At 45.9% G+C, this 25,662-nt stretch overlaps 1 protein-coding gene across 4 annotated transcripts in view; it reads right to left on the bottom strand.

Moving 5' to 3' along the window:
* The window catches only part of cfap99 (cilia and flagella associated protein 99), a 218,573-nt gene that overhangs the window by 131,392 nt on the left and 61,519 nt on the right, over positions 1–25,662 (bottom strand). For all 4 annotated transcript variants that reach the window (XM_085972952.1, XM_085972776.1, XM_085972864.1 and 1 more), the window contains 4 exons: positions 13,391–13,535; positions 7,189–7,283; positions 6,970–7,082; positions 1,819–1,996 (listed from right to left, as the gene is read on the bottom strand). In XM_085972952.1, the coding sequence (XP_085829078.1) occupies positions 1,819–1,996; positions 6,970–7,082; positions 7,189–7,283; positions 13,391–13,535 (531 nt within the window). The remainder of the gene's footprint in view (positions 1–1,818; positions 1,997–6,969; positions 7,083–7,188; positions 7,284–13,390; positions 13,536–25,662) is intronic.

Genomic DNA, 25,662 nt, shown 5'->3' with positions numbered 1-25,662 from the left:
TTATGTTATAATATGACTATGACTGCTGCAAAAGACATCAGGGGAGACTTTCCTGGGTCTGCACACAGGCACACTGCATCGCCTGGGCACAGCAACATAACGTCCATGAAAGGAACCCACGTCATTTTCCTTCCATTATAATTAATTCTGAGATTATCCTGGGTCTGTGCCCAGGGAATCCAGCGGAAAAATCTCCCCTATTGTGTGAATAACATGAAGAAAAATCAGTCACATCCATGTCTTGACTTCTATTAACCCTGTAAAAAGCTGTCATGACTTCAGCAGAAATGATGCCTGTGATAAGTGAATCTTGCTCGAGTATAATCAAGGACCCCCTGACATACGAGATCATGCATGTGAACCATAAGATACGTTTGGAGGAAGAAGGCCGTTCATCCCGTTTGATCTCATCCTTCCAGAATACCAACCCTACCAATCTTCCCATGATAGGAACTAGCGGCTTGTTAAATGAGTTCAATCTCCTGGCCTCAACCATCATTCCTGGCAACACGTACCAGCTGTTGATCACCATCTGCATAAGAAATATTGCCGAGCTTCTGTCTTAGCTTTTCCCTTCACAACCACGAACCGAGCTTGTCCTGTTGCAATGGCCTGTCTGAAGTGATTCAAAGTTTGTTTTCCGTAGCCCTTTATGTATCTCATATCCCTATAACGTCCCCTCTGAGACAAGCTGAAGAACGCGGCTAGCTTATTAAGTCGTTTTTCACAGCTCTTCACTCTAACACTCGGAATCAGTCTCTGTTACTTTCTGCAATGCCTCTCGGAACTGGGTGACCTCCTTATGTGCTGATGATGAGAACTGTATGCAGTAGTTCAGGTGCAGCCTGACCTGTGCAGCTTCAGTATGACCTCTGGAGATTTGGGCCCCGATATTCCTCTCCTATACACCTGGGAAAGGTTCAGCTCCCAGGAGCAAGGGAGAGGAAACGGTTCCTTACCATTTCTACCCACCTTTTACATTGCCCTGGATTTCCAGGGCTTCCTCCAAGGGGCATAGGCATTGAAATTAGATAGAAATAAGTGGAAGGTGTCTAATAGCACCTTCTGCCACATTTTCCTCTGGGAGTGTTAGTGGAGAGTCACCTGTAGAAACTATCCCTTGTGCCTTGTCCCTCTCAGGTCAGGTAGTCTGAGAGGGCAGATAACAAGGCCAAGAGAGGTCTAAACTGATAAGCAGACTTTTTTTCTTGCAAGGACCATCTGCATACCAATCAGGCCCCATTACCTGTTCACATCTGTGCTTTGACTTTTGCCCCATGGTAGCCATTTGCTCCATGATGCTGTGGTGTTGCTCGTCATTACCCAAGACTGTTTCATCAAACACCCACATTATAGTCATCCAGCATTGAATAGATGGAAAGGCACTTGGTAAGTAAGCCAGAAAGACCAGGCAAGTCCCAGTTTTAATCCCTGGCCTGCACTGAGTGAGCTGATCTCAACGGAACTCTACAATTGGCCTCAGTGCCTCGGAATTAGAGAGGGAAACATTAGCAAAAGGTAGACTCCTGATCATTTGGAGGTGCCCTATTGGGTGAGGAAAGAATTGGGTTCTGCTATGATTGAATAGCCGACCAACATTCACGATCAAGACTCACACATAAATAATGGCCACTTGGTCAAGGCACAAAAGGGTGATCTACACACCCCAAAAAGGAATCAGCATTTTCAGGAAAGGAGAAGAGGGCAAGAGTTGGCCAGCAAATTAAAAAAAAGAAAAGCAGTTGTATTACATTATTTTCTTTTCCCTCTCTCATGCCAGTCTCCCACTGAAGACGGATGGGCACCCACCAGACTTACCTTTCTATGTACTTCCAGCATAGGAATTTTCTCAGGCGTTGGAATGGAGCGTGGTTTAGGCTTGGTGATATTAAACTCTTTTGGTACTGTCGCAGGCTGGCTCTCCTTTTTATGGGTGACCTTATTCGCCAGCGTGTTGGCCAAGTGGTCAATGAGGTCGTGGATATCCGGCTGCCATCTTTAACAAAGAGACATAAACGAGAGAACAGAGCAGCACGGTGAACACATAGAATCATAGAATAGTACAGCGCAAGAGGAGGTCATTGGGCCCATCGAGTCTGCACTGGCTCTTTCGAAGAGCAATCCAGTTAGTCCCACTCCCCCGCTCTTTCCCCATATCCCTGAGTGGAACACGCACATTGCAACACATACAGGAAAAGTTAGCTGATTTTGGTTGGGGCAGCAGAACTGGTGTTCAGTTGGCTTCGTCTCCACTGGGTTAGAAAGAAGAATAACCAGCCAGGGTTCCCACTTTATCGCTATCTCGTGAGCTCTGGTAACCCCTGTGCGTTGTGGATATCGGGCGAAAAGAGGATGGGCTGTGATGCACCCTGTGGTCAAGCAGCCTGCTGATATCACCGCCTGGTCTGTCTGAAATGGCACGCAAGAGTGTCAAAAACAGAAAATGTGGGGCAGATGGTGAAGCTAAAATCTTTCCAAATTTCAAAAGTGCAGCTTCACGAGTTTGTTTGAAGCAACTTTTTCGGGCTTGAAATGATACCGTGGGATACAAGTGTAAGAACATTTCATGTGTTTGGGTGACATTTTCTTCCTCGACTATTTAATGGAGGTTTTGACCTCATTATTTTAAATGGGTTGAACTATTGTTCCATTAGCTTTTTCTGCTGGACTTTAAAGATCCCTTGGGACTATTTAAAGAAGAGCAGGAAATTGTTCTGATGCCTTGACCAACATTCCTCTCCCAATCAATACCATAAAAAATCTGGTCATTCATTTCATTGCTATTTGTGGGTTCTTGCTATTCTGGAAGACATATTTGTCCACAAAATAGTCATTGCTATTAATTGTATGTGAAGCACCTTGAGATGTTTCTCAAAGGTGTAATGTGGTGCTGTAATAAATGCTAGTGATTCCTTCTTATTCTGCGAGTTTACCCATGAGTACCTGAGCCATACACAACAGATAGATTTTGACACAAAAAGAAAATACTGCAGATGCTGGAAATCTGAAATAAACACAGAAAATGCTGCAGATACTCAGCAGGTCAGGCAGCATCTGTGAAGAGAGAAACAGAGTTAACGTTTCAGGTCGATGACCTTTCATCATCGATAGATTTTGAACTCTGAGCTTGATGATCTCATTCAGGACAATGGTACTGGTGCAACGATTCGCCTCGATGTCCCTGGTTTTGGGAAAGGGAAATCAACCAGGGATCCTGCTCCTGTTTGATATCCAGCACCTTGTTACAACTACCTATGTGTGAGTGTGTGAGCGCACGTGCATGTGTGCATGTGTGTCGTATGCTCCGGAATTCCCTCCCTAAACCTCTTCACCTTTCTCGTCCTTTAAGATGCTCCTTAAAATCTACCTCTTTGACCAACTTTTGGTCACATGTCCTAATGTCTTCTTATGTGGCTCGGTGTCAAATTTTGTTTGATAACGCTCAAGTGCCTTGGGGCGTTTTACCAAGTTAAAAGGGCCATATAGATGCAAGTTGTTGTTATTGCCTGTCGACAAGATCAAGTTTGGCTGTGATGCTTCTCACGGTTATATGACCTTCTGCCACTCACCTTCCCGGCTCACACATAAATAATGGCTGGTTGGAGGAAGATTGGCATGTGACTGTACTCCACCAAGGAGTTAACACCTTCAGGACAGGGAGAGGGAGAACATTTATGATTCATACAACCATTTTTTTTTACAATGTTCCATGGAATATAAAAAAGAAAACCTTGCATTTCCAAAGCACCTTTCACGACTTCAAGATGTTTCAAAGTGCTTTACAGCCAATTAAGTATTTTTGAAGTGTAGTCAGTTGTAATGTAGGAAATGCGGCAGCCAATTTGCGCACAGCAAGCTCCCACAAACAGCAATGTGATAATGACCAGATCATCTGTTTTAATGATGTTGATGGATAAATATTGGCCCAGGACACCGGGGAGAACTCCCCTGCTCTTCTTCGAAATAGTGCCATGGGATCTTATATGTCCACCTGAGAGAGCAGACGGGGCCTCGGTTTAAGGTCTCATCCGAAAGACGGCACCTCCGACAGTGCAGCACCCCCTCAGTACTGCACTGCCGTATCAGCTCAGATTTTGAGCTCAAGTCTCTGGAGTGGGACTTGAATCACAGCTGACAACTTCTTTTGAAAATGTGGGAACAGAGCAAGAGAGGAACAGGGTCCGATTCACTGCCACTTCTCTTTGATGAATGCCAGCCTCGGAGAAGTTCTATTCTTTTCAATGTGATTTCCGTTTGTCTCTTTCATCCTGTTCAACACCATCGTTGTCCCTTTCCCTTGTTTGTTTGCAGGCCAATAAGCAACAACAACAACCACTTGCATTTAATAGCAGCTTTAGTGTGGAAATGCATCCCAAGGTGCTTCACCCATTAACTTCCTCTCTGTGACAGGAGTCAGTGGCAGTAACGGACGTTTTTTCACCCTGCCTAATCTATCTTTATATAATAATCTATATATATAAACGAGTTGGTTTGTCTGTCTGTCTGTCTGTCCGCTATACACTCAAAGGTTATAGAGCGTACCTACACGCATGTTATATCAAAAGAAAGCTTATCATTAGGGGAGTCTAATAGGTGTATTTACTTTTTGGTCAGACAAAAATTGTTCGGACACGACACAAAAAACGTTCAAAAATCCTCAAAAATCCGCTCATTAGCGGTTGACCAATCCTACTGCTCATTAGCGTTGAGTGACGTGATGGTTGACCAATCCTACAGTTCAGTGACCTGATGGTTGACCAATCCGCCGTCTGTGGGCGGGCTGTAATCCTGCAGCCTCCCAAAACTTTGCCGCCATTTTTTTCATCCCCACAGCGACAGCACCAGCCAAACAAACCCCCACATTGCGGCTCCGGGAGCAGGAGGTGAGTTGGAATCACTCGGGCCGGGCCTCACAACCGCTCGGCCCGAGACACAGAGCAGGCGGGGGAGCGTCAGCGGCCGTCCATAAACCGCGCTACCCGCGGTGCGGCGGCCGGGCGCACCGTGTAATCAGCTGGGGTCCGTCTCGGCCCTAGAGCCCGGCCGGGCCTCAACCGCTAGGCCCCGCACGGCCACCGCGGCCTGGCTCAATTTTCAAAGCCCTTCCCTGGGTGCCAAAAGAGGGGGAGGGAGGGAGATCAGAGGGGGAGTGGTAGACAGAGGGAGAGAGAGAGAGAGGGGACATACATGGGCAGGGAGAGAGAGGGGGGGAGACAGAGAGGGGGCAGGGAGAGAGAGGGGCAGGGAGAGAGAGGGGGACGGACAGAGAGGGGGTCAGGGAGGCAAAGAGTGACACAGAGCGCAGGAGCGGCAGCGCCCAGCCATAAACCGCGCGGCCCAAAAAAGCCCTGGCAACGCCGGGCACCCCCAGCTAGTTCTCTATAATGGAAAGGAAAATCGGCCAGGGTGTACAACAGACGGCTGATCCCCTACCCGGCAGTTCTCTATCACCACCGAAAGTTAAAACTACCACCCGCCCCGCTCCGCCCCAGGTTTCTGACTCTTTCACCCGTTGGTCTTCCCCTACGTTTTATTTGGCCTTATTAGTGGGTTTGTTTAGATCCTCATTTCCAATTCGGACAAAGGGTCTGCACCCAAAACATTAACCCCGTCTTTTCTCTTACAGACGATGGTGGGCCTGCTGTGTATTGCTGCACTTTATCTTCAACATATTCCAATTTGGTTTAACTTTGGATTACCATGTTTGAGAATCCAGCCAGAGCTGTGTCACTGTCCACTGAACAGTCTAATTGTTTCCCAGACGACAGTGTGAAGAGGAAAGCACATTCAGTGTTACCTGCTGTGTGTGCACTGTACTGTAAGCACAACTTTAACTTTCTTTCTAAGTATTTCATATAATGGGATTAAACACAAAGAAATAAATTAGGTTCTGTATTTTTGTTCCTGAGCCAGTAACTTGCGACAAAGCCTATTCCAATAGTTCCATTCAACCAACAATGGGCCTTCTCAGACTTGCTCGAGTTAACCAGAGAAAAACACACTGGCCCATTGTGTCCTGATGTAATATGGAAGAGCAGACATTTCTGGGAGCACGTTTGCAAATGTTTGTTGCATGTGTCTGTGTTGATGCATCAAGCATTGACATGTTTTGTACATCCTACACATATATAGACATCTAGTAACCTGACCAATTTGCAACTGTTAAAATTAAGCCTGGGTTTAAGACTAAGGTGCTTTTAGACTAGTTTCCGCCCTTGCCTCAGCTCATTCGCTGCTGAAACCCTCATCCATGCCTTTGTTACCTCTAGACTTGGCTATTCCAACGCACTCCTGGCCGGCCTCCCACATTCCACCCTACGTAAACATGAGGTCATCCAAAACTCGGCTGCCCATGTCCTAACTCGCACCAACTCCCGTTCGCCCATCACCCCTGTGCTCGCTGACCTACATTGGCTCCTGGTTAAGCAAAATTCGCATCCTTGTTTTCAAATCCCTCCATGGCCTTGCCCCTTCCTATCTCTGTAATCTCCTTTCAGCCCCAAAATATCTGCGCTCCTCTAATTCTCTTGAGCATCCCTGATTATAGTCGCTCAACCTTTGGTGGCCGTGCCTTCTGTTACCTGGGCCCTAAGGTCTGGAATTCCCTGCCTAAACCTGTCTGCCTCTCTACCTCTCTTTCCTCCTTTAAGACGTTCCTTAAAACCTACCTCTTTGACCAAACTTTTGGTTACCTGCCCAAATTTATCCTTATGTGGATCGCCTTGGGACGTTTTACTATGTTCAAGGTGCTATATAAATACAAGTTGTTGTTGTTGTAGTAAAGGACCGGGTGATGGGTGTGTGGGATCTTGTGTGGCTGGTTGAAGGGGCTGTGGTGTTCTGCAAGGTGGGGACGGGGACAGCTATTTAGGACATTAATGTGTGTACGTTGTCAATATTCAATTCAGTCAAGAGAAGATGCACTGTGTGACATAATAAAGGAAAACAAGCTTAAACTCGACGACTTACCTCAGCAGAGGATCAATCAGCTTCTCTTTTACGTATGTTACATCATATATTTGGCACCACTCATCCTTTATTAATGTATTGAGGTTCAGAGTATCAAAGAAGAATTTAAGGAACTGTGGAAAGATCATTACAATAAAGATGGAATTACTGATCAACCTAACTTCTTAAATAAAAATACTTCAGTTTATGTTTCCAGGGATTAATGAATGCCATCCTCACTTTGTGCATTTTGTTCACATTCTGCGAATTGATAAACTTGGTGAAGTGTTTCACGCCCAGTTCTTTCAGTCGAAAAGTGGCAAGATAGCATAGGACTGTAACAGAGCAGAGCAGGTATGGTGTTATTTTAGAAACAACAAAAATATCAGGTAGGCAGCTGAGCGATACAGTCCAGGAATGGCCCAGGTCCAATCCCCATTTGTGTCGCGTTAACTGATCTGAGTTGGGGCAGCAGAACTGGTATTCAATAGCAAAATACTGCGGATGCTGGAAATCTGAAATAACAACAGAAAATGCTGGAAACACTCAGCAGGTCAAGTAGCATCGTGGAGAGAGCAACAGAGTTAACCTTTCAGGTCGATGACCTGAACGAAGGGTCATCGACCTGAAACGTTAACTCTGTTTCTCTCTTCAGAACTGGTATTCAATTGGCTTCAGCTCCACTGGGTTAGCAAGAAGGATAATCAGCCAGAGTTCCCATTTAAGCGCTATCTTGTGACCCCGGTAAAAATCTGCGCTGTGGGCATCGGGTGAAGAGAGGATCAGGCTCAACTGCAATACATCCCACGGTCAACGAGCCCGCTGCTACTCACTATAAAACATGCTCACTTGGCCAAGTTACTGAAGGGGGACCAGTGCCTGTGGAACTGTACCCCAGTAAGGAGTCAAAGCCTTCAAGAGAGGAGGGGAGAAAGAAAGAAACTAAAGAACAGCAGAATCTTTATTCAACAATGATCTGAAGGTGACAAGTGTAACTCTAACAGTGGCACTTATTATTTCCAAATGTGATTAAAATTAATAAAGAAAATGGATATATTTGGCTCAGTTTATATTTGATCTTGAACTCTGGCGGAAGGAGGGGTTTTGGTCGGGGGGGGGTAAAATTCAACTTCGGCAAATCAGGCGTTAGCGGATCGACTGCCTGTTTTCCACCTCGCCTCATAGAATCAGAGAATAGTACAAGCACAGAAGGAGGCCATTCAGCCCATTGAGCCTGCACTGCCTCTTTGAACAAGCAATCCAGTTAGTCCCACTCCCCTGCTCTTTCCCCAGATCCCCACCATTTTGTCTCCAAGTATCTATCCCTGATTTTTCCTTCCATTGATGGAGTGAAAAGGATAATCGGATAGGGTGTGTAATGGACGGCCTATCTACGACCGCCCTTCCCCCCAACCAGTGCCTGCAGAATTTCGCCCCCCTTGAAGTCTGGGTGGAATGGGTTTACTCCTCTCTGTCATTAATAGAGCAGCTGTTAACACATTTGTGGAAGCTCTTGTCTGCACTAACGCACACCACCCATTAGCCTGTTTATTTAACAGCTGCAAATCTTACAACAAAGATTGATAGCAGCCTTTGATATCTCACTGTGCTGGAGGAGGGCAGCACATTCCAAGCAGCTTCGGCTCCTCTAGCAGAGCACAACTGTTGGGACTATCAGGATCGACGATCCTTTGAGTCAAAGACCTCAGTAAGTCGACCATTTTAGACCTGTCCCACTGGTGGCCAACTTGACGGAGGTTTATTGTATACGTACTGATAACAGAAAATTTAATGAAAGCTCTACTTGTACAGACTGCAATTACTTTTCTGAAACAGGAACCCCAAAGTGGGGAGAACAGGTTCAAACATCAGTGCAGTTTCAGATTTACACTCCAGATGATCATTCCATAGGTGTCTCATTCTATGGTATGACAGACAATACTGAGATGATATTATTAGTATCAAGCACAGCTTTGGTGTTAGATCTGTGAAGGAGTTTAGTGCCGAGGGAATTTGCAATTTACAGAGTGATTTTAAATGGTGTGCAACTGTTGTAAGTGTGAGTGGTTTAGTTGGTGAATTTGTGCTTATCACAGTAAAGTGTTAGGAGAAAATATTGCAGGGAGATGGGGAAAGAGCGGGGGAGTGGGACTAACTGGATTGCTGTTCGATGGGCCGAATGGCCTCCTTCTGTGCCATACTACTCCATGATGCTATGACTCCAATCCTTTTGTCACAGGAGGGGGAATATTTAATAATTTTAGTGAAGAAATTAACTAAAGATTTGCGAAGACAGGAATTTTACCTTTATTTTCATGCTGACATTTTCCTGCTAGAGTGAGCAAAGACAGGATTAACTTCCCTTCCTCTTTGCAATGTCAACAATAAACATTTTCAGGTCAGGTACACGCGTCGGATGCAGAGAAGTGCTCCTTCTACTCTGCCCCAAAAATCGCCTTGAGTGAGGCACTGCCTGTCATTTCATGCATTTTACTGCAACATACTTACACATAAAGGGGGAGAAATTGAGTATAGTCCCGTTTGAGGCGCCAGCCTCGCCAGGGCACTAAAGGTAGCGCCCCGGAAACATTCGCGCCCCCGCACCGGAAATTGAGTGGTTGCGCCCCAAAGGGAAGCGTGGCGCTACTGGAGGCGCCCCGCATCCCTCTTGGGGTGCTGCAAGTCAATATCGTGGCGCTACGTGCCGCAGTGCCACACGCTGCGGCACGTCATGCTGCGGTATTGCAGGCCTTCCTCCCCTTCTTAAAGGGGAGGGGCCTTGTGCAGTGCGATCTGGGGCCCAGCTGGGCCCCCGAGGATCGGGAGTGCAGGCAAAAGAGCCCGGCACCGAGGAGAAGTGCCGGGCTCTTGGAGCGCAGCCGGCACTCCGCGGTGGGCGGGGGGGTGTTCAGGAAGCCGGGGACGGGAGCGCAGGCAGCTGCTGGCAGGCGGCCAACAACAAAAATGGCCGCCCCGCACCTCGCCTTTAATTTGTGCCTCCCTGGCCGCAGGTAGGCCTCCCTGAACCCATCGGACATAGCGTCCGGCGGTAAATCAGGGGGCGCTGCCAAATATCGCGGCCGGGGCTTCGGCGGGGCGCTGCGCACACCAATGACGTCATCGGCAGTGGCACAGCGCTAACGGTTAGCGCCACCACTAACATCCCGCGGAATTTAGCGGGAGGCGTGGGCAGTGCCGCGCCCGGGCGCCAGTTGGCTTGCGACCCACTTAGCGCCCTCTTAAAGCACTAACGGGTGGCGCAACCTACTGAATTTCTCCCCCAAAGTTCCTCGCTGTCCTCCAACAGGTCAGAGGCTGGTTTGGTTTGAGTATTTCTCCATCTAGCTGTCATTTACAGGACTTATCTGTGGGGTCTTGTGTATTTAACCGTGGGGCGCATGACATCCAAGCCCCACCCTGTCTTCACCCAACATCCATTCTGGAGAGTGTGTTTGGAGGAGGCATGCGGACATCAGCAGGTGCGATCTTCTTAATGTGTTCACTCGTAAATCAGTCACACCAGGAAAACACAATCCCACTGAGGTACTTCTCTTTATAACTCTTAAGAGATCCCAATTCCACTAGGATTTTTACAGCACCCACATGTATCTGCCATGTATCACATATTGTGTGAAAACACATTTCACATTGTACACAGAGCTCAGTCAGTCAGTGAAAAATTGCTCTCTTGCTGCAATTCCGCCCCCCCGCCCCGAACAACCCACCCCACCTCTCTTGGAAGTGTCATAGAATCAGAGAAATTTATGGCACCGAAGGAGGCCATTCGGCCCATCGTGTCAGTGCCAGATCGACTCCTTGCTGGGGTTTGCCCTCGACAACAACAACAACTTGTATTTATATAGAGCCTTTAACATAGAAACATAGAAGATAGGAGCAGGATTAGGCCATTCGGCCCCTCGAGCCTGTTCCGCCATTTAATGAGATCATGGCTGATCACCCAAATTCAGTACCCTGTCCCTGCTTTCTCCCCATATCCCTTGATCCCTTTAGCCTTAAGAAATATATCTAACTCCTTCTTGAATATATTTAATGAATTGGCCTCAACTGCCTTCTGTGGTAGAGAATTCCACAGGTTCACCACTTTCTGGGTGAAGAAATTCCTCCTCATCTCTGTCCTAAATGGCTTACCCCTTATCCTTAGCCTGTGACCCCTGGTTCTGGACTCTCCCGCCATCGGGAACATCCTTCCTGCATCTAGTCTGTCTAGTCCTGTTAGAATTTTATAAGTTTCAATGAGATCCCCTCTCATCTTCTAAACTCTAGCGAATATAAGCCTAATTGACCCAATCTCTCTTCATACGTCATTCCTGCCATCCCAGGTATCAGCCTGGTGAATCTTCACTGCACTCCCTCCATGGCAAGAACATCCTTCCTCAGATAAGGCGACCAAAACTGCACACAATACTCAGGGTGTGGTCTCACCAAGGCCCTGTACAACTGCAGCAAGACATCCTTGCTCCTGTACTCGAATCCTCTCGCTATGAAGGCCAACATACCATTTGCCTTCTTAACTGCCTGCTGCACCTGCATGCTTACCTTCAGCGACTGGTGCACGAGGACACCAGGTGTCGTTGCACTTCCTCTTTTCCCAATCTATTGCCGTTCAGATAATAATCTGTCTTCCTGTTTTTGCCACCAAAGTGGATAACCTCGCATTTATCTACATTATACTGCATCTGCCATGCATCTGCCCAATCACCCAACCTATCCAAATCATCCTGGAGTTTTTTTGCATCCTCCTCACAGAACACACGCCCACCCAGTTTTGTGTCATCTGCAAACTTGGAGATATTACATCTAGTTCCCTTGTCTAGATCATTTATATCTATTGTGAATAGCTGGGGTCCTAGCACCGATCCCTGCGGTACCCCACTAGTCACTGCCTGCCACTCTGAAAAAGACCCGTTTATTCCAACTCTATGCTTCCTGTCTGCCAACCAGTTCTCTATCCAAGTCAGTACCTTGCCCCCAATCCCATGTGCTTTAACTTTGCACGTCTCTTATGCGGGACCTTATCGAAAGCCTTCTGAAAGTCCAAATACACCACATCCACTGGTTCTCCCTTATCTATTCTACCAGTTACATCCTCAAAAATTCCTGTAGATTAGTCAAGCATGATTTACCTTTTGTAAATCCATGTTGACTTTGTCCGATCCTGTCACTGTTTTCCAAGTGCTCTGCTATTACATCTTTGATAATGGACTCTAGCATTTTCCCCACTACCGATGTCAGGCTTACCGGTCCATAATTCCCCGTTTTCTCTCTACCACCCTTTTTTAAATAGTGGGGTTACATTAGCTACCCGCCAATCCATGGATACTGTTCCAGAGTCTATTGAATTCTGGAAGATGACCAGCAATGCATCTACTATTTCTAGGGCCACTCCTTAAGCACCCTAGGATGTAGATTATCAGGCCCTGGGGATTTATCGGCCTCCAATCCTGTCAATTTCCCTAACACCATTTCCCTAGAAATACTGATTTCATTCAATTCCTCCCTCTCATTAGACCCTATGTTCCCCGACATCTCTGGGTAGTAAAACGTCCCAAGGCGCTGCACAGGATTATTTTAAGACAAAAAATTTGACATAAGGATAAATTAGGGCAGATGACCAAAAGCTTGGTCAAAGAGGTAGGTTTTAAGGAGCGTCTTAAAGGAGGAAAGAGAGGTAGAGAGGCGGACAGGTTTGGGCAGGGAATTCCAGAGCTTAGGGCCTTGGCAACAGAAGGCACGGCCACTATCCCAGGGCCCATATTTCACATGTGACCTTGGACCGTGAGAGCAATATTAGGGGCCATCAATATAAAACAGTCACCAACAAATCAAATCGGCAATTCAGAAGAGACTTTTTTTTAAATCCAGAGTGTGGTGAGAATGTGGAAAGTGCTACCACACGGAGTAGTTGAGGCATAAATAGCATAAATACATTTAAGGGGAAGCTAGATAAGTATATTTGGGAGAAAGGAATAGAGGGTTATGCTGATAAGGTTAGATGAGGAAGGATGTGAGGAGGCACGAGTGAAGCATAAACGCCGGCATGGACTGGTTGGGCCAAATGGCCTGTTTCTGTGCCGTATATTCGATGTAATGTAATTCTATGTTGCCAGGCTGTGTGACCATCAGGAACATGACAGTCAAGCCCCATCCTGTCCTCACTCAACATCATCAGCTGGGACCAATTGATGGTGAACGGGAGTAGGAACCTTGCTGACTTCCTCCTCTGTAGCTCCGAAGCGCTGGGGCCTATTTAAGCCGCTGCATTGCCAGTGAGCGCAGGTAACTCAATACAGACCAGGGGTCAAACCTGAGACCTTGGTCGCCTGCACGGCTGAGCTGACCACCGCCTTAACCAGATGAGCTAATGGTGGGAGGTCAAGATGCCACAATGTGACCTTGGACAAACTGCGAGAATATCCCTTACCCACATACAGGTTCCACTCCGACCGCAGGAAGGGCTTTCCATCTCGGATATAAAATACATTCACCACCGCATCGAGCAGTGGCCTGTAATATAAACAGCCCGACAGGACTTCCACCAGGAACGTCTGTTCAGCTTCATCTTGTGCCTGGAAGCAAAGCACAATTGACAATAAAAAAATGATACTGTAAAATAACCCGGCCGTAAATTGTAAATGGAGCTGGATTTTTAGTAAAACTTCAGTGCCTTTGTGTTAAGCACAAGAGACACACTCAGTAAATACAGATTTCCCAGAATCAATACCACTATGAAGGCACATCATTAGTCACGTTTTCAATTGAACTGCGTGGAGTTAATGGACTGTGTAAACTGGAAGTGATAAAGCATGTCTTTGGCTTCCAGCTAATTTACTCAGAACCGCGGCCACTGATTCTGACCATGTACCTTAGGTGCCCTGTGCTAATTGACCGATCGTGTACTGTGGGGAAAAAGTGCATCAATTCTACCTTGTCCCTCTTCTGTCTCTGTCTTGCCTGTGCCGCTCTGGGCTGATGGTTAGGAAGGCATTTAACCCACATGCCAAAGGAATGACCTGGCCTGCACTTAGCGGCTCTCCCAGTCCGGCAGTGGAGAGAAGGGAAATCACAGGTTACGATTCACATCCTGCCACTCCATGATGGAGTGCAGTAGTGCCCGGTGCCCAAAGAATTCTCCAGGCCGAGAGGTCTGATCTGAGGCGTCTGCCTCTGCCATTACACAACCAGTTGCTGAGTCCAGAACCAGGGGTCACAGTCTAAGGATAAGGGGTAAGCCATTTAGGACAGAGATGAGGAGGAATTTCTTCACCCAGAGAGTGGTGAACCTGTGGAATTCTCTACCACAGAAGGCAGTAGAGGCCAATTCATTAAATATATTCAAGAAGGAGTTGGATATATTTCTCAAGGCTAAAGGGATCAAGGGATATAGGGAGAAGGCAGGGACAGGGTACTGAATTTGGATGATCAGCCATGATCGCATTGAATGGCGGAGCAGGCTCGAGGGGCCGAATGGCCTACTCCTGCTCCTATCTTCTATGTTTCTATATGTGCAATACCCTGTCTGGTTGGATTCCAGTGACAATTTCTCAGTCTGGGATCCATTTTTATCAAGTAAATGATTTGAGTTCATAGATTTCGGTGTCCCTGAAACTCACCTCAGCTGTTTCAAAATAAACACAATGTGGATTCTCTTTTTTGAATCCAGCACTGTATACAGGCGAGGATTACCATGCTCACACGTACATGATTATGCTCATCAATATATCCATATGTTAAAAAAGTCCCCTGTCTAGCACGTGTTTTGTCCATCACACTTGGGGGGTCACACTTTTCTGTATGCAAATTTTGAGTCGTACTTGCTCAAGTTTCAAATTAATGAAACAGTGACATATCAAAATGCAAGAGGTAAATGATGTGGTAATTGAATGAGATAGAAAGAAGAAAATACTTGCAATTCTATAGCACGACCTCAGGTATCCCAAAGCAGTTTACAGCCAATTAAGTACTTTTTTTTTTAGAAGTGTAGGAAGCGCGGCGGCTAATTTTCTCACAGCAAAATCCCACAAATAGCAATGAGATAATGATCAGATAATCTGTTTCAGTGGTTAACAGATAATCTGTTGGTTGTGGGATAAATATTGGCCAGGACACAAAGAAGAAGTCCCCTGCTCTTCTTTGAATAAAAAAACTTACATTTATATTGCGCCTTTTGTAGTGTCCGTGTGTAGATAAAGACACTGAAGACAGGCGTTGGTTCATAGGTATTTACTAAGCAAGTCTGGGGGGGGTTCTAAAGGATATACACAATACACAGGCTTATATAGCCCAAGTGGCAATTACCGGCATTACGCACACCTGGGGCTCTTAAAGGCACATACACCTCAATTGCTCTTAAAGGCACATACACCACAATTCCTCCCCTTCTAGCTAACTAGTACATCATATTTTAAGTAATTATTAATTACATGTTATCTGCAAAATAATATACATTGCTGTATTAATTAATTATAAGTTAGTCTCTCAGGAGGCTTCCTGACTCGGTCCGGATAACGCCTCGGGGGTGTAGTAGTTTCTGGTGGTGTAGTAGGTTCTTCTGGCAAGGCTGATTCGGCTTGAATGCCAGTGTCGGGTTCATCGGGTTCCAGTCTCACCGGATCGGAGGTAGATATGGGTATCTCTACTTCATCGTTAGATGTATAGAGTGGTGGTGTAGGTTGTCCCTTTTCGGATGATTTGATGATTTGGTCAGCATGGCGCCTTATTATGCTTTCTCCGATGTCCACGGTATACATCAGTGGTCCTAGTCGTGTGCAGATAGTTCCAGGCCGCCATTTCTCGGTACGGTAGTCCCGGGCCAAAACCGGTTGGCCTATCTGGAAGGCCCTAGTTGGCCTTTCATTCATACCATGAAACTGCCGGTTCTCCACGTCCCTTCGGATGTTGGGCTTGACCAAATCCAGCCGGCATCTTAGGTTTCTATTGTAGAACATCATGGCGGGAGTTTGGTTGGTAACCATGTGTGTTGCATTCCTATATGCAAATAAGAAGTTATCCACCTTGTGCTGAAGTTTTATGTCTTCATTACCCATGGCCTTTATGGCCTTCTTGAAGGTCTGGACAAACCTTTCAGCCAATCCATTGGTGGCGGGATGGTATGGGGCGGACGTGTAGTGCTTTACCCCATTGTTCTTTAAGAACTTTCTGAATTCTTCGGACACAAATTGCGGTCCATTATCAGAACATATCTGTTCCGGCAGCCCATTCCTGGCAAATATGGTCCTTAATACTGTGATGGTTTTTTCCGTGGTGGTGGAGGACATCTTTATTACCTCCGGCCACTTGGAGTGTGCATCAACTGCGATTAAGAACATTGAGTCCATAAATGGACCAGCAAAGTCGATGTGTACCCTTTGCCAGGGAAATGAGGGCCACTCCCATGGATGTAGAGGGGCCTGTGGCGGAGCATTTTGGACCTTCTGGCATCCTAGGCAGCTCTTGGTCATGTCTTCGATGTCTCCATCGATACCTGGCCACCATACAAACGCTCTAGCTAGGTTCTTCATCTTCACTCCACCCAGATGCCCCTCGTGAAGCTCCTTTAGTACTTTATCCTGGAGTTTGGGTGGAATCACCACTCTGGATCCACACATCAAGGTTCTTCGGCACACTGACAGTTGTTCTCTTCTTTGCGAGAATGCTGGCAACAGTGGTTCGCCATGTGCTGGCCATCCCTTCACTGTTAAATCGTAGACCCGAGAGAGAGTAGGGTCATTTCTTGTCTCCCTTTCAATGGCAGAATTTGTCACCGGTAGACATTCCACTGTGGTAGAGTGGAATATCTCTACTGGGTCTACTGTCGGTGCCTCTTCTATCGTTGGCAACGGTAGGCGTGATAAACCGTCAGCATTCCCATGCTGTTTTGACCCCTTGTATTCAATGTTGTATTGGTGTGCCCCTAGAAAAAGGGACCACCTCTGTAATCTTTGTGCTGTCATAATGGGAACACCTCTTTTAGGGTTGAATATGGAGATGAGGGGTTGATGGTCAGTCAGCAAGGTAAATTTTTGTCCGTGTAGGTAATGGTTGAATTTCTTCACTCCCCATACCAGGCTGAGTGCTTCCCTGTCTATTTGGGCATAGTTACGCTCAGCTGCGTTTAATGAGCGTGACGCAAAAGCTATCGGCCGTTCTGAGCCATCAGGGAATTTATGGGATAATACTGCTCCTATGCCGTAAGGGGATGCATCGCACGCCAGTCTGATTGGTAGTGATGGGTTGTAATGAGCCAAAACTTTCTCGGATGTGATTAAGTCTTTACATTTATGGAAGGCACGTTTACAGTCTTCGTTCCATTTCCAAATCACTCCTGTCTGTAGAAGATCATTAAGAGGGTGTAGAATAGTTGATAAGTTCGGTAAAAATTTATGATAGTAATTTATTAATCCCAGGAATGACCTTAATTGTGAAACATTTTCAGGTGCTGGGGCTTTTATAACTGCTTCAATTTTTTCAGGTGACTTATGCAACCCTTCCTTATTAATTATGTGGCCACAATATGATATTTGATTTTGAAAAAATTCGCACTTGGGGCGATTTGCTCGTAGGCCCCGTTCTTTCAGTCTAGTGAGCACCTGCTCCAAATTGGCAAGGTGCTCGTTGTCGTTTTCTCCTGTTATAAGGATGTCGTCTAGGTAGCATTGAGTCCCCGGAATCCCTTGCAGGACTTGCTCCATAGCTCTTTGCCAGATAGCTGGAGCTGATGCTACTCCAAAAACCAGTCGATTGTACTGGTACAGGCCTTTGTGTGTGTTTATTGTGAGATACTTTTTAGAGGTCTCCTCAACCTCCATTTGTAGATATGCCTGTGCCAAGTCAATTTTTGTGAAACGTTTCCCTCCGGATAGTGAGGCGAAAATATCTTCTATCCTCGGAAGAGGATACTGTACCGTGTGAAGGACCGGGTTTACAGTCACCTTAAAGTCCCCACAGATGCGAATTTTTCTCTGTTCCTCAGAGTTATTTTTCAATGCTTTTTTCATGACTGGAACGATGGGTGTTGCCCATTCGCTCCAATCTATTTTGGATAATACGCCTGACTTTTCCAAATTCTCCAGCTCTGCTTCGACTGCCGGACGTATTGCGTATGGCACCGGTCTTGCCTTAAAAAATTTGGGAATTGCTGTATCGTCCACTTTTATTGAGGCGGTGATGCCTTTCAAGGTTCCTAGTTTCTCTTGAAACACTTCTTTGGCGTTGGCCAAGATGTCTTTTAATTGTTCAGGTATGATGTCATCATTGTTTTTTTCCTTATTGGTCACCGTCAGTGCCTGAATGGAGTGCCAGTCTAAACGTATCTTCCTTATCCATTCACGTCCCAACAACGGTGGACCACCATCTTGTAGAATGTATAAATACAACTTTTGTATTTCTTTGCCGTTGTATACCACAGGCACCTTTATTTTTCCTTTGGGGTATACTTTCTGCCCCGTATATGTTTTTAAGATAATGGATGTGTCTTTTAGAGGTATATGCAAAAATAGCCTCTCGTAATCTCGTCGATTTATTACGGTTAGAGCTGATCCTGTATCTAGCTCCATTTTAACTGGGGACCCTGCTATTATGAGGGTAACCCAAATGGTCTGGTAATCTTCATTGGCAATTACATTATGTAATTTGAGAGAGCTTAGTCTCTTGTTCCCGGAGTCGCTATCGCTCTTCTGGTCTTTGGAGCTACTGTCCGTCATCATTTGTACCTTTCTGTGCTTTTCCTTATTGATTCTTTTCCCGTTAGTGGATTTTTTATTTTCAGACCGGCATACACGTGGAATGTGTCCCATCTTTCCACATCGCCTGCATGCTTTTTCTTTGAACCAGCAATCCCTCTGGTCATGGTTGGATCTGCCGCAGCGATAACATCTCTTGAAACCCCGTGTCATTTCATGGGTGCCGAAGTCCTGTGGCCTTTGCTGTATCTTTGCCGCTCCTATTGCACTGAAAGCCTTGTCCAGTGTTAAATCTTTTCCAGAAGATACCTTTTTTTGTGTTTCTACACTTAGGGGATCGCAGATGAATTTGTCTTGCAGAGAATCTGCCAGTCCTGCCTCGAATTGGCAGTGCAGGGTATTAACAATCTCCTCAAAATTCTTGTCCATCGGTTCGGCTGGAATGATTAAGTTGCGTAACAGCTTGTATGTTTCTGCGCCCATTAGATCCAGAAGCACTGAAGCTTTCTTTTCATCTTCTATTCCATTTGCGGTGCAAAACACCTCCACTCTTTCTACATATGTGGTCCAATTCTCTATCTTGTTATCAAAAACATCAATATTGCCAAAGTTAGGCTCTGTTTCGTTATCACAAGCATCAATATTGCCAGACATAGGCATTTCAAAAAAAAAGATATGGCGCTTCCCGCGCTTTTTTTTTTTCTCTCTGTAGCAACGATATGGCGCTTCCCACGCTTTCCCGCCGCTGCTACCGATAACAACGTTGTTTTACTGTGGTTTCCGTTTATTCACTGTTGGAGACTCGTTCCCGACGGAGGTCTAAACGCGGACCTGCTTGCCGCGCCGGCCGTCTCCCGAGTGCACCCTCCCAGTCCGTTATTGCTTGCCTCCGATTTCGCTGACTGTCTCAGCTGTAGAGCCCGCCGCTGGAGCCCCAGCCTGACGCCCAGGAAGGATTAGCGCAGTACCTGCCACCAGCTTGGCCAGCTGGTGAAACCACAGTTTCTATTCCTTCCTTGAGTCTTCTGGACGCTGGAGGAATCGATGTCCTTGAGGTGCTGCCGAATTGCAGGTAAGTCCGTTTCCACTTCGTCGCCACTGTCGTGTCCGTGTGTAGATAAAGACACTGAAGACAGGAGTTGGTTCATAGGTATTTACTAAGCAAGTCTGGGGGGGGTTCTAAAGGACATACACAATACACAGGCTTATATAGCCCAAGTGGCAATTACCGGCATTACGCACACCTGGGGCTCTTAAAGGCACATACACCTCAATTGCTCTTAAAGGCACATACACCACACCTTTCACTACCTCAAGACATTCTAAAGAGCTTTACAGCCAAAGTACTTTTGAAGCATAGTCACTGTTGTAATGTAGGAAACACGGCAGCCAATTTGCACACAGCAAGCTCCCACAAACAGTAATATGATAATGACCAGATAATCTGTTTTTGTGATGTTGATTGAGATGTTTGTGATGTTGATTAAATATTGAATAAATATTGACCCACCTTAATTGTGCCTGCCCCCATGGTGATTTCCCCTTGTCTCTAGGTATAAAGGTGACCTCGTAAACATGCAGGAAAATTTCCTCATGGCTATTTCTAACCACATTGTAAAAGCATTCTAAAATGCTTTGCATAATAGATTGTAGGCAGTGAGTGTCTCGACATTAGTTTAATAATAATGATGACTATAAGTGTTTTTTTTCCAATTTAAATTACTCCTCTTTCCTTTTTAGTGTCTATTTGAGTTTGAGGTAGGGTCAATTGACTAATTGCAGCGTGGCCGCCTTGCCCTGGTACATAATGTGCTTTGCTGTCTGTGTTTTCTGTGCTGACAGTTAATGGCTTACTTCTCCAATTAGTCTTGCTGTCTCCATTTTTACAACTGTTAACCTGCTATCCTCCTAATTGGTGCGGTGACTCACTGTCAGAAGGATCTGCTGTTCAATGGCTTTTCTTGGCGTGTCTTCTGCCCGTGTACTGCATCTTTGCTTGGATCTTCCGATCGCGAGCGCCCGGTTTGCGACTGCAAATGGGGAGCTCCCGACCGCAAACGTGGGCAGAGACCCGCGATGGTGGCCCTTCATTCGTTTTACGTCAAGTGCAATTTGTGAAGTGCCGTCGGTGGAAACATCAGTCTCAAATAGGCTGGAGCTTTATTTTAGATATTAGTTTGGGTGCAGGAATGTCCTCTACACCGCTAATCACATCTGGGCAGGCAGGATATCTTTTACATAGAATTACATAGAATTTACAGCACAGAAACTGGCCATTCGGCCCAACTGCCAGTGTTTATGCTCCACACGAGCCTCCTCCCACCCCTCTATCTAATCCTAATCAACATAACCTTCTATTCCCATTAAATGCATCTGTTCCCTATGTGAAGCGCTTCGGGACGTCTTATTACATTAAAGGCGCTATATAAATGCAAATTGTTGTTGTTCTGGCACATCTGTTTTTCTAAAACTTGCCGATATGAAATGGGTGCTAAGTATTGCCAGGCAATGATAAAAATATGGAAGGTCATAGAAAGGGCACAGTAAGCAAGTGCACTACCTCCATTTTATAATCGTTCTTCATTTTTTTTGTGAGAGGTTTGGGATTCACTGACATTTAGGTTCTCATGAACCTTTGTGTCCTAATTTTTTATTTTGTTCCCCAGCACCATCAACGATGCCAGAGGAAATCCCCTTATATGAGATGTTTACAGAAGAGGAATGGCAGGCAGGCCAGACTGCAAATGAGGTGCACTGTGCCCATCTGCTGATAACCACATGCATGCCCACATCTGCAGACAGGGGTGAACATACTTAGTGCGTGTGGAGGCTCCTGTTGCCAAAGGACGCTGGGAGTAACAGACTCAATAGATACGCGATAACAACAGAAAACGCTGGAAAAACTCAGCAGGCCAGGCAACATCCGTGGAGAGAGAAATAGAGTCAACGTTTCGTCATGACGAAGGGTCTTCGACCTGAAACGTTAACTCTGTTTCTCTCTCCACGGATGTTGCCTGGCCTGCTGAGTTTTTCCAGCGTTTTCTGTTGTTATTTCTGATTTCCAGCATCCGCAGTATTTTGCCATCTCAACAGATACGTGACTGCCTGACGAGCCATTTTGTGGGATGCTTCCTTGGAAGCAGCCCAATCACAGCATTTCATGCTTTCTGTGGCACTGCATGGAAAGAAGATGTGCCAAGGTGATTAGCAGCCAGTGTACCTTGATTGGCTGGATTGCCACGATGCCACTATTTATATCTGCGGGCTTTGGCACATCTACCTGACAAAAACTGTGGAGAACTATCTTCACAGGGTCAACAGAGAGCCAGATACAAATCTGTGCCATCTGCTGCAAGGGTGCCCACATAAGTCTGGGGCTGGCACATTGCATAGAGTGCAATATAGTATAGGTTGGCACATTGCCTAGGCTTTAACATAGCATAGGTTGGCACATAGCATTAACATCACTATTGTATAGACTTCAATCTTACATAGGGTATACAGCACAGAAAGAGGCCATTCGGCCCAACCAGTCCATGCTCCACTCGAGCCTCCTCCCGTCTTTCCTCATCTAAATCTATCAGCATAACCCTCTATTCCCTTCTCCCTCATATGCTTGTCTAGCCTCCCCTTAAATGCATCTATACCCTGTGGCAGCGAGTTCCACATTCTCACCACTCTTTGGGTAAAGAAGTTTCTTCTGAATTCCCTATTGGATTTCTTGGTGACTATCTTATATTGATGGCCTCTAGTTATGCTCTTCCCCACAAGTGAAAACATTCTCTCTGTATCGACTCTATCAAAACCTTTCATAATTTTAAAGACCTCTATTAGGTCACCCCTCAGCCTTCTTTTTTCAAGAGAAAAGAGACCCAGCCTGTTCATCCTTTCCTGATATATATACCCTCGCATTTCTGGTATCATCCTTGTAAATCTTCTCTGCACCCTCTCCAGTGTCGCTATATCCTTTTTATAATATGGCGACCAGAACTATGTGCAGTACTCTAAGTGCGGTCTAACCAAGGTTTGATACAAGTTTTAGCTTAACTTACCTACTTTTCAATTCAATATAATATTGTTTGGCACATAGCATAGACTTCCACATAGAATTGGGCTGGCTCTCTCCCATTCTAGCTCCTAGGTGGAAGTGAGTCCAGTGGGTTCCTTGAGCTCAGACTGGATAGATGGTGCAGAGAGAAAGATTGTTATCTGAAGGGCTGAGCTATGCTCCCACTGGCCAGAGTTTGCTGTGATTTTGAGACCAGTTGTCTTGGGGTTTCCTTTTACTGAAGGCATTGATTCCTCGATTGAGCTGTCTCCATGGGTGCAGATTGCTTTCCAGTACATCATTTTAGTGGCCATTATTCACGTGTGAGCTTTGATGGTGACTTTTGGCAGCCTATTTGACCATGGGGAGTGGGGGTGAGTGGCAACACAGCCAATCGAGCTCCTGTCCTCAGCTGAGCATCCACATACATGCACTTCCCAGCAGGGTTCAGTGGATAGCGATCAGGAACTGGCTGATGTTCCTCTCCCTAACTCATCGGCACTGAGATCAATAATAGTCCCCTACCACAACCCAACTCAGATCAGCTAACTCAGCACAGATGGGAGATCCCACCTGGGACCTTCCTGGTCTGTATGACTCAGCTACTTCCTCCCTGCAACTCTACCACCGAGAAGGACAAGATGTCGTGGGAACACCATCAGCTCCAAGTTCCCCTCCAAGTCATACACCATCCTGACTTGAACTTATATCACCATTCCTCATCGCCACTAGTTCAATATCCTGGAATTCCCCACCTAACACCATTGTGGGAGCACCATTACTACAAGAACTACAATGGTTCAAGAAGTAGGCCCACCACCACCTTCTCAGGGCAACTGAGGATGGACAATAAATGTAGTCTTGCCAGCGACGCCCACATCCCAGGAACAAATTTTAAAAAGCTACTCACTATCTTAACCAGCTGAGTCATCAGTGCTCATCTTTAGTGTTATAGTGCACTATGGAAAAACACAGGGGTGATTTTTCCACTTAAAGTCCATCCACCACCATCCAGTAGCTGGACAGCAACCCCAGATATGTGGGGTAGACACCTGATGCACAGAAAGAAGGCAGTAGTACTTTGCATATAGAGGGATGAAGATGCCACAAACCCATCGTGCTCTTGAACTGTTCCCAAACATTTTAGCAACAGTGTTAATGATGTCCTTCATCAATCTCATTACTAAACTGATCCTCCTGATTCAGGTGAGATTTATCTCTGGGAGACAGTCTGTTAATAATGTTCGACACCCACAAAATAATATCCATGGATCTTGAATACTGAATGCCCTTAGTGCTCTCCCAAAATGCACAAAAGGTTCTCGGTGAGTTGAATAGAATGAGATTTGAAACCACATCTGATAGGTCTGACCTTATTCAGAAATCAGCTCCTTGATTTCTGATCTGAATACCAAGTGTTTTTTTCTGTGTCTGTAGCAAAGCTTCATTACTCATACCTCATTGTTTTATTTTATGGAACGAACAGATAAAAGACAGGATTCCACAAGGGCTTTTTCAGGTAATGGTGCATTATGGGATGCATGCCACATTACGAATTGAAAAATACTTGCGGACATATATAATGAATGTCTTACAAGTTCAATTTGTTTGAGAATTGACGCTCATCGGCAGGGGCAGGAGTTTGCATTCAGGAATGAACGGTGGGTTAAGGGACTTTTTAAACATTGGGTTTAGGTGGTGCATGGCCCCCACAGGTGCTCAGAAGGACAGAAAACAACTCGAATCATTTAACATACCTTCCAAGTACATATTTTGGTCTGAAACGGATCACAGACCCATCTTGTGTTCCCTGGCTGATATTCTGTTTCACCACCCATGTTCCTATTGACCCTTGGTGTCCAAGCCATTGGTGTCCAAGGCATGAAACCCCGCCACAACAACAACAACTTGCATTTATATAGCGCCTTTAACGTAGTAAAAACATCCCAATGCACTTCACAGGGACGATTATCAATCAAAGTTTTACACCAAGCCACATAAGCAGATGACCAAAACCTTGGTCAAAGAGGTAGGTTTTAAGGAGCATCTTAAAGGAGGAGCGAGAGATAGAGAGGCAGAGGTTTAGGAAAGGTTTTGCAGAGCTGTGGCCCAGGCAGCTGAAGGCACAGCCGCCAATGGTGAAGCGATGAAAATCGGGAAGGCGCAAGAAGCCAGAATTGGAGCAGTACCGAGATCTCAGAGGGTTGTAGGACAGAAGGAGGTGACAGAGATAGGGAGGGGCCAGGCCATGGAAGGATTTGAACAGAAGGATGAGAATTTTAAAACTGAGCACAGGGGTGATGGGCAAACCTGACGGTGGAAGTTAGGACTCGGGCAGCAGAATTTTGGATGAGCTCAAGTTTGCAGAGGGTGCGGGGGGCCGGCCACGAGAGCGTTGGAATAGTAACAGAGGCATGGATGAGGGTTTCAGCAGTGGATGAGTGGAGGCGGGGCGGAGACGGGCGATGTTACGGAGGTGGAAGTAGGCAGTCTTGATGGAGAGGATATGGGGTCAGAAGCTCAGCTCAGGGTCAAATAGTTCATAACACTGCTGATTTTTATGATGCTATAGTCTTAAGGTTTAATCATTGGTGATGAATAAAAATGAGGCTCCAACAAATACACCAACATATTTCATTAAAAAGAGACTTCTCACTCTTGAATCAGTGATGTCATGCAAGGATTGAGTTAACCAAAATGTCATCTTGAACCAGACCAGAAGAAAAACTGTGGAGGGCTATCAGCACATGGACCTCACACGAGAATTTGAACCAAGCTCAGCATTAATTAAATCTTTATTATTTAATATTATGAATAGTTATGAGTCATCTTAACATAGTGCGGCAATTCCAATGTATTAAGAATGTTTTTCCTGTTTTATTTGGTTCAATCGCCTGACCTGTGCTAAGTTAGCTTATCTCAGCCAGGGTAAGAGTAGGGGTGGGGTTCAGTGACCGTGGATCAGAG

This window comes from Somniosus microcephalus, chromosome 1 (genome assembly GCF_052327205.1).
Source record: "Somniosus microcephalus isolate GS21.2 chromosome 1, FLI_Smic_1.0, whole genome shotgun sequence".
NCBI classification, from domain to species: Eukaryota; Metazoa; Chordata; class Chondrichthyes; order Squaliformes; family Somniosidae; genus Somniosus; species Somniosus microcephalus.
Note: the sequence above shows the minus strand (reverse complement) of the source record. Positions and strands in the feature narration are given on the sequence as shown.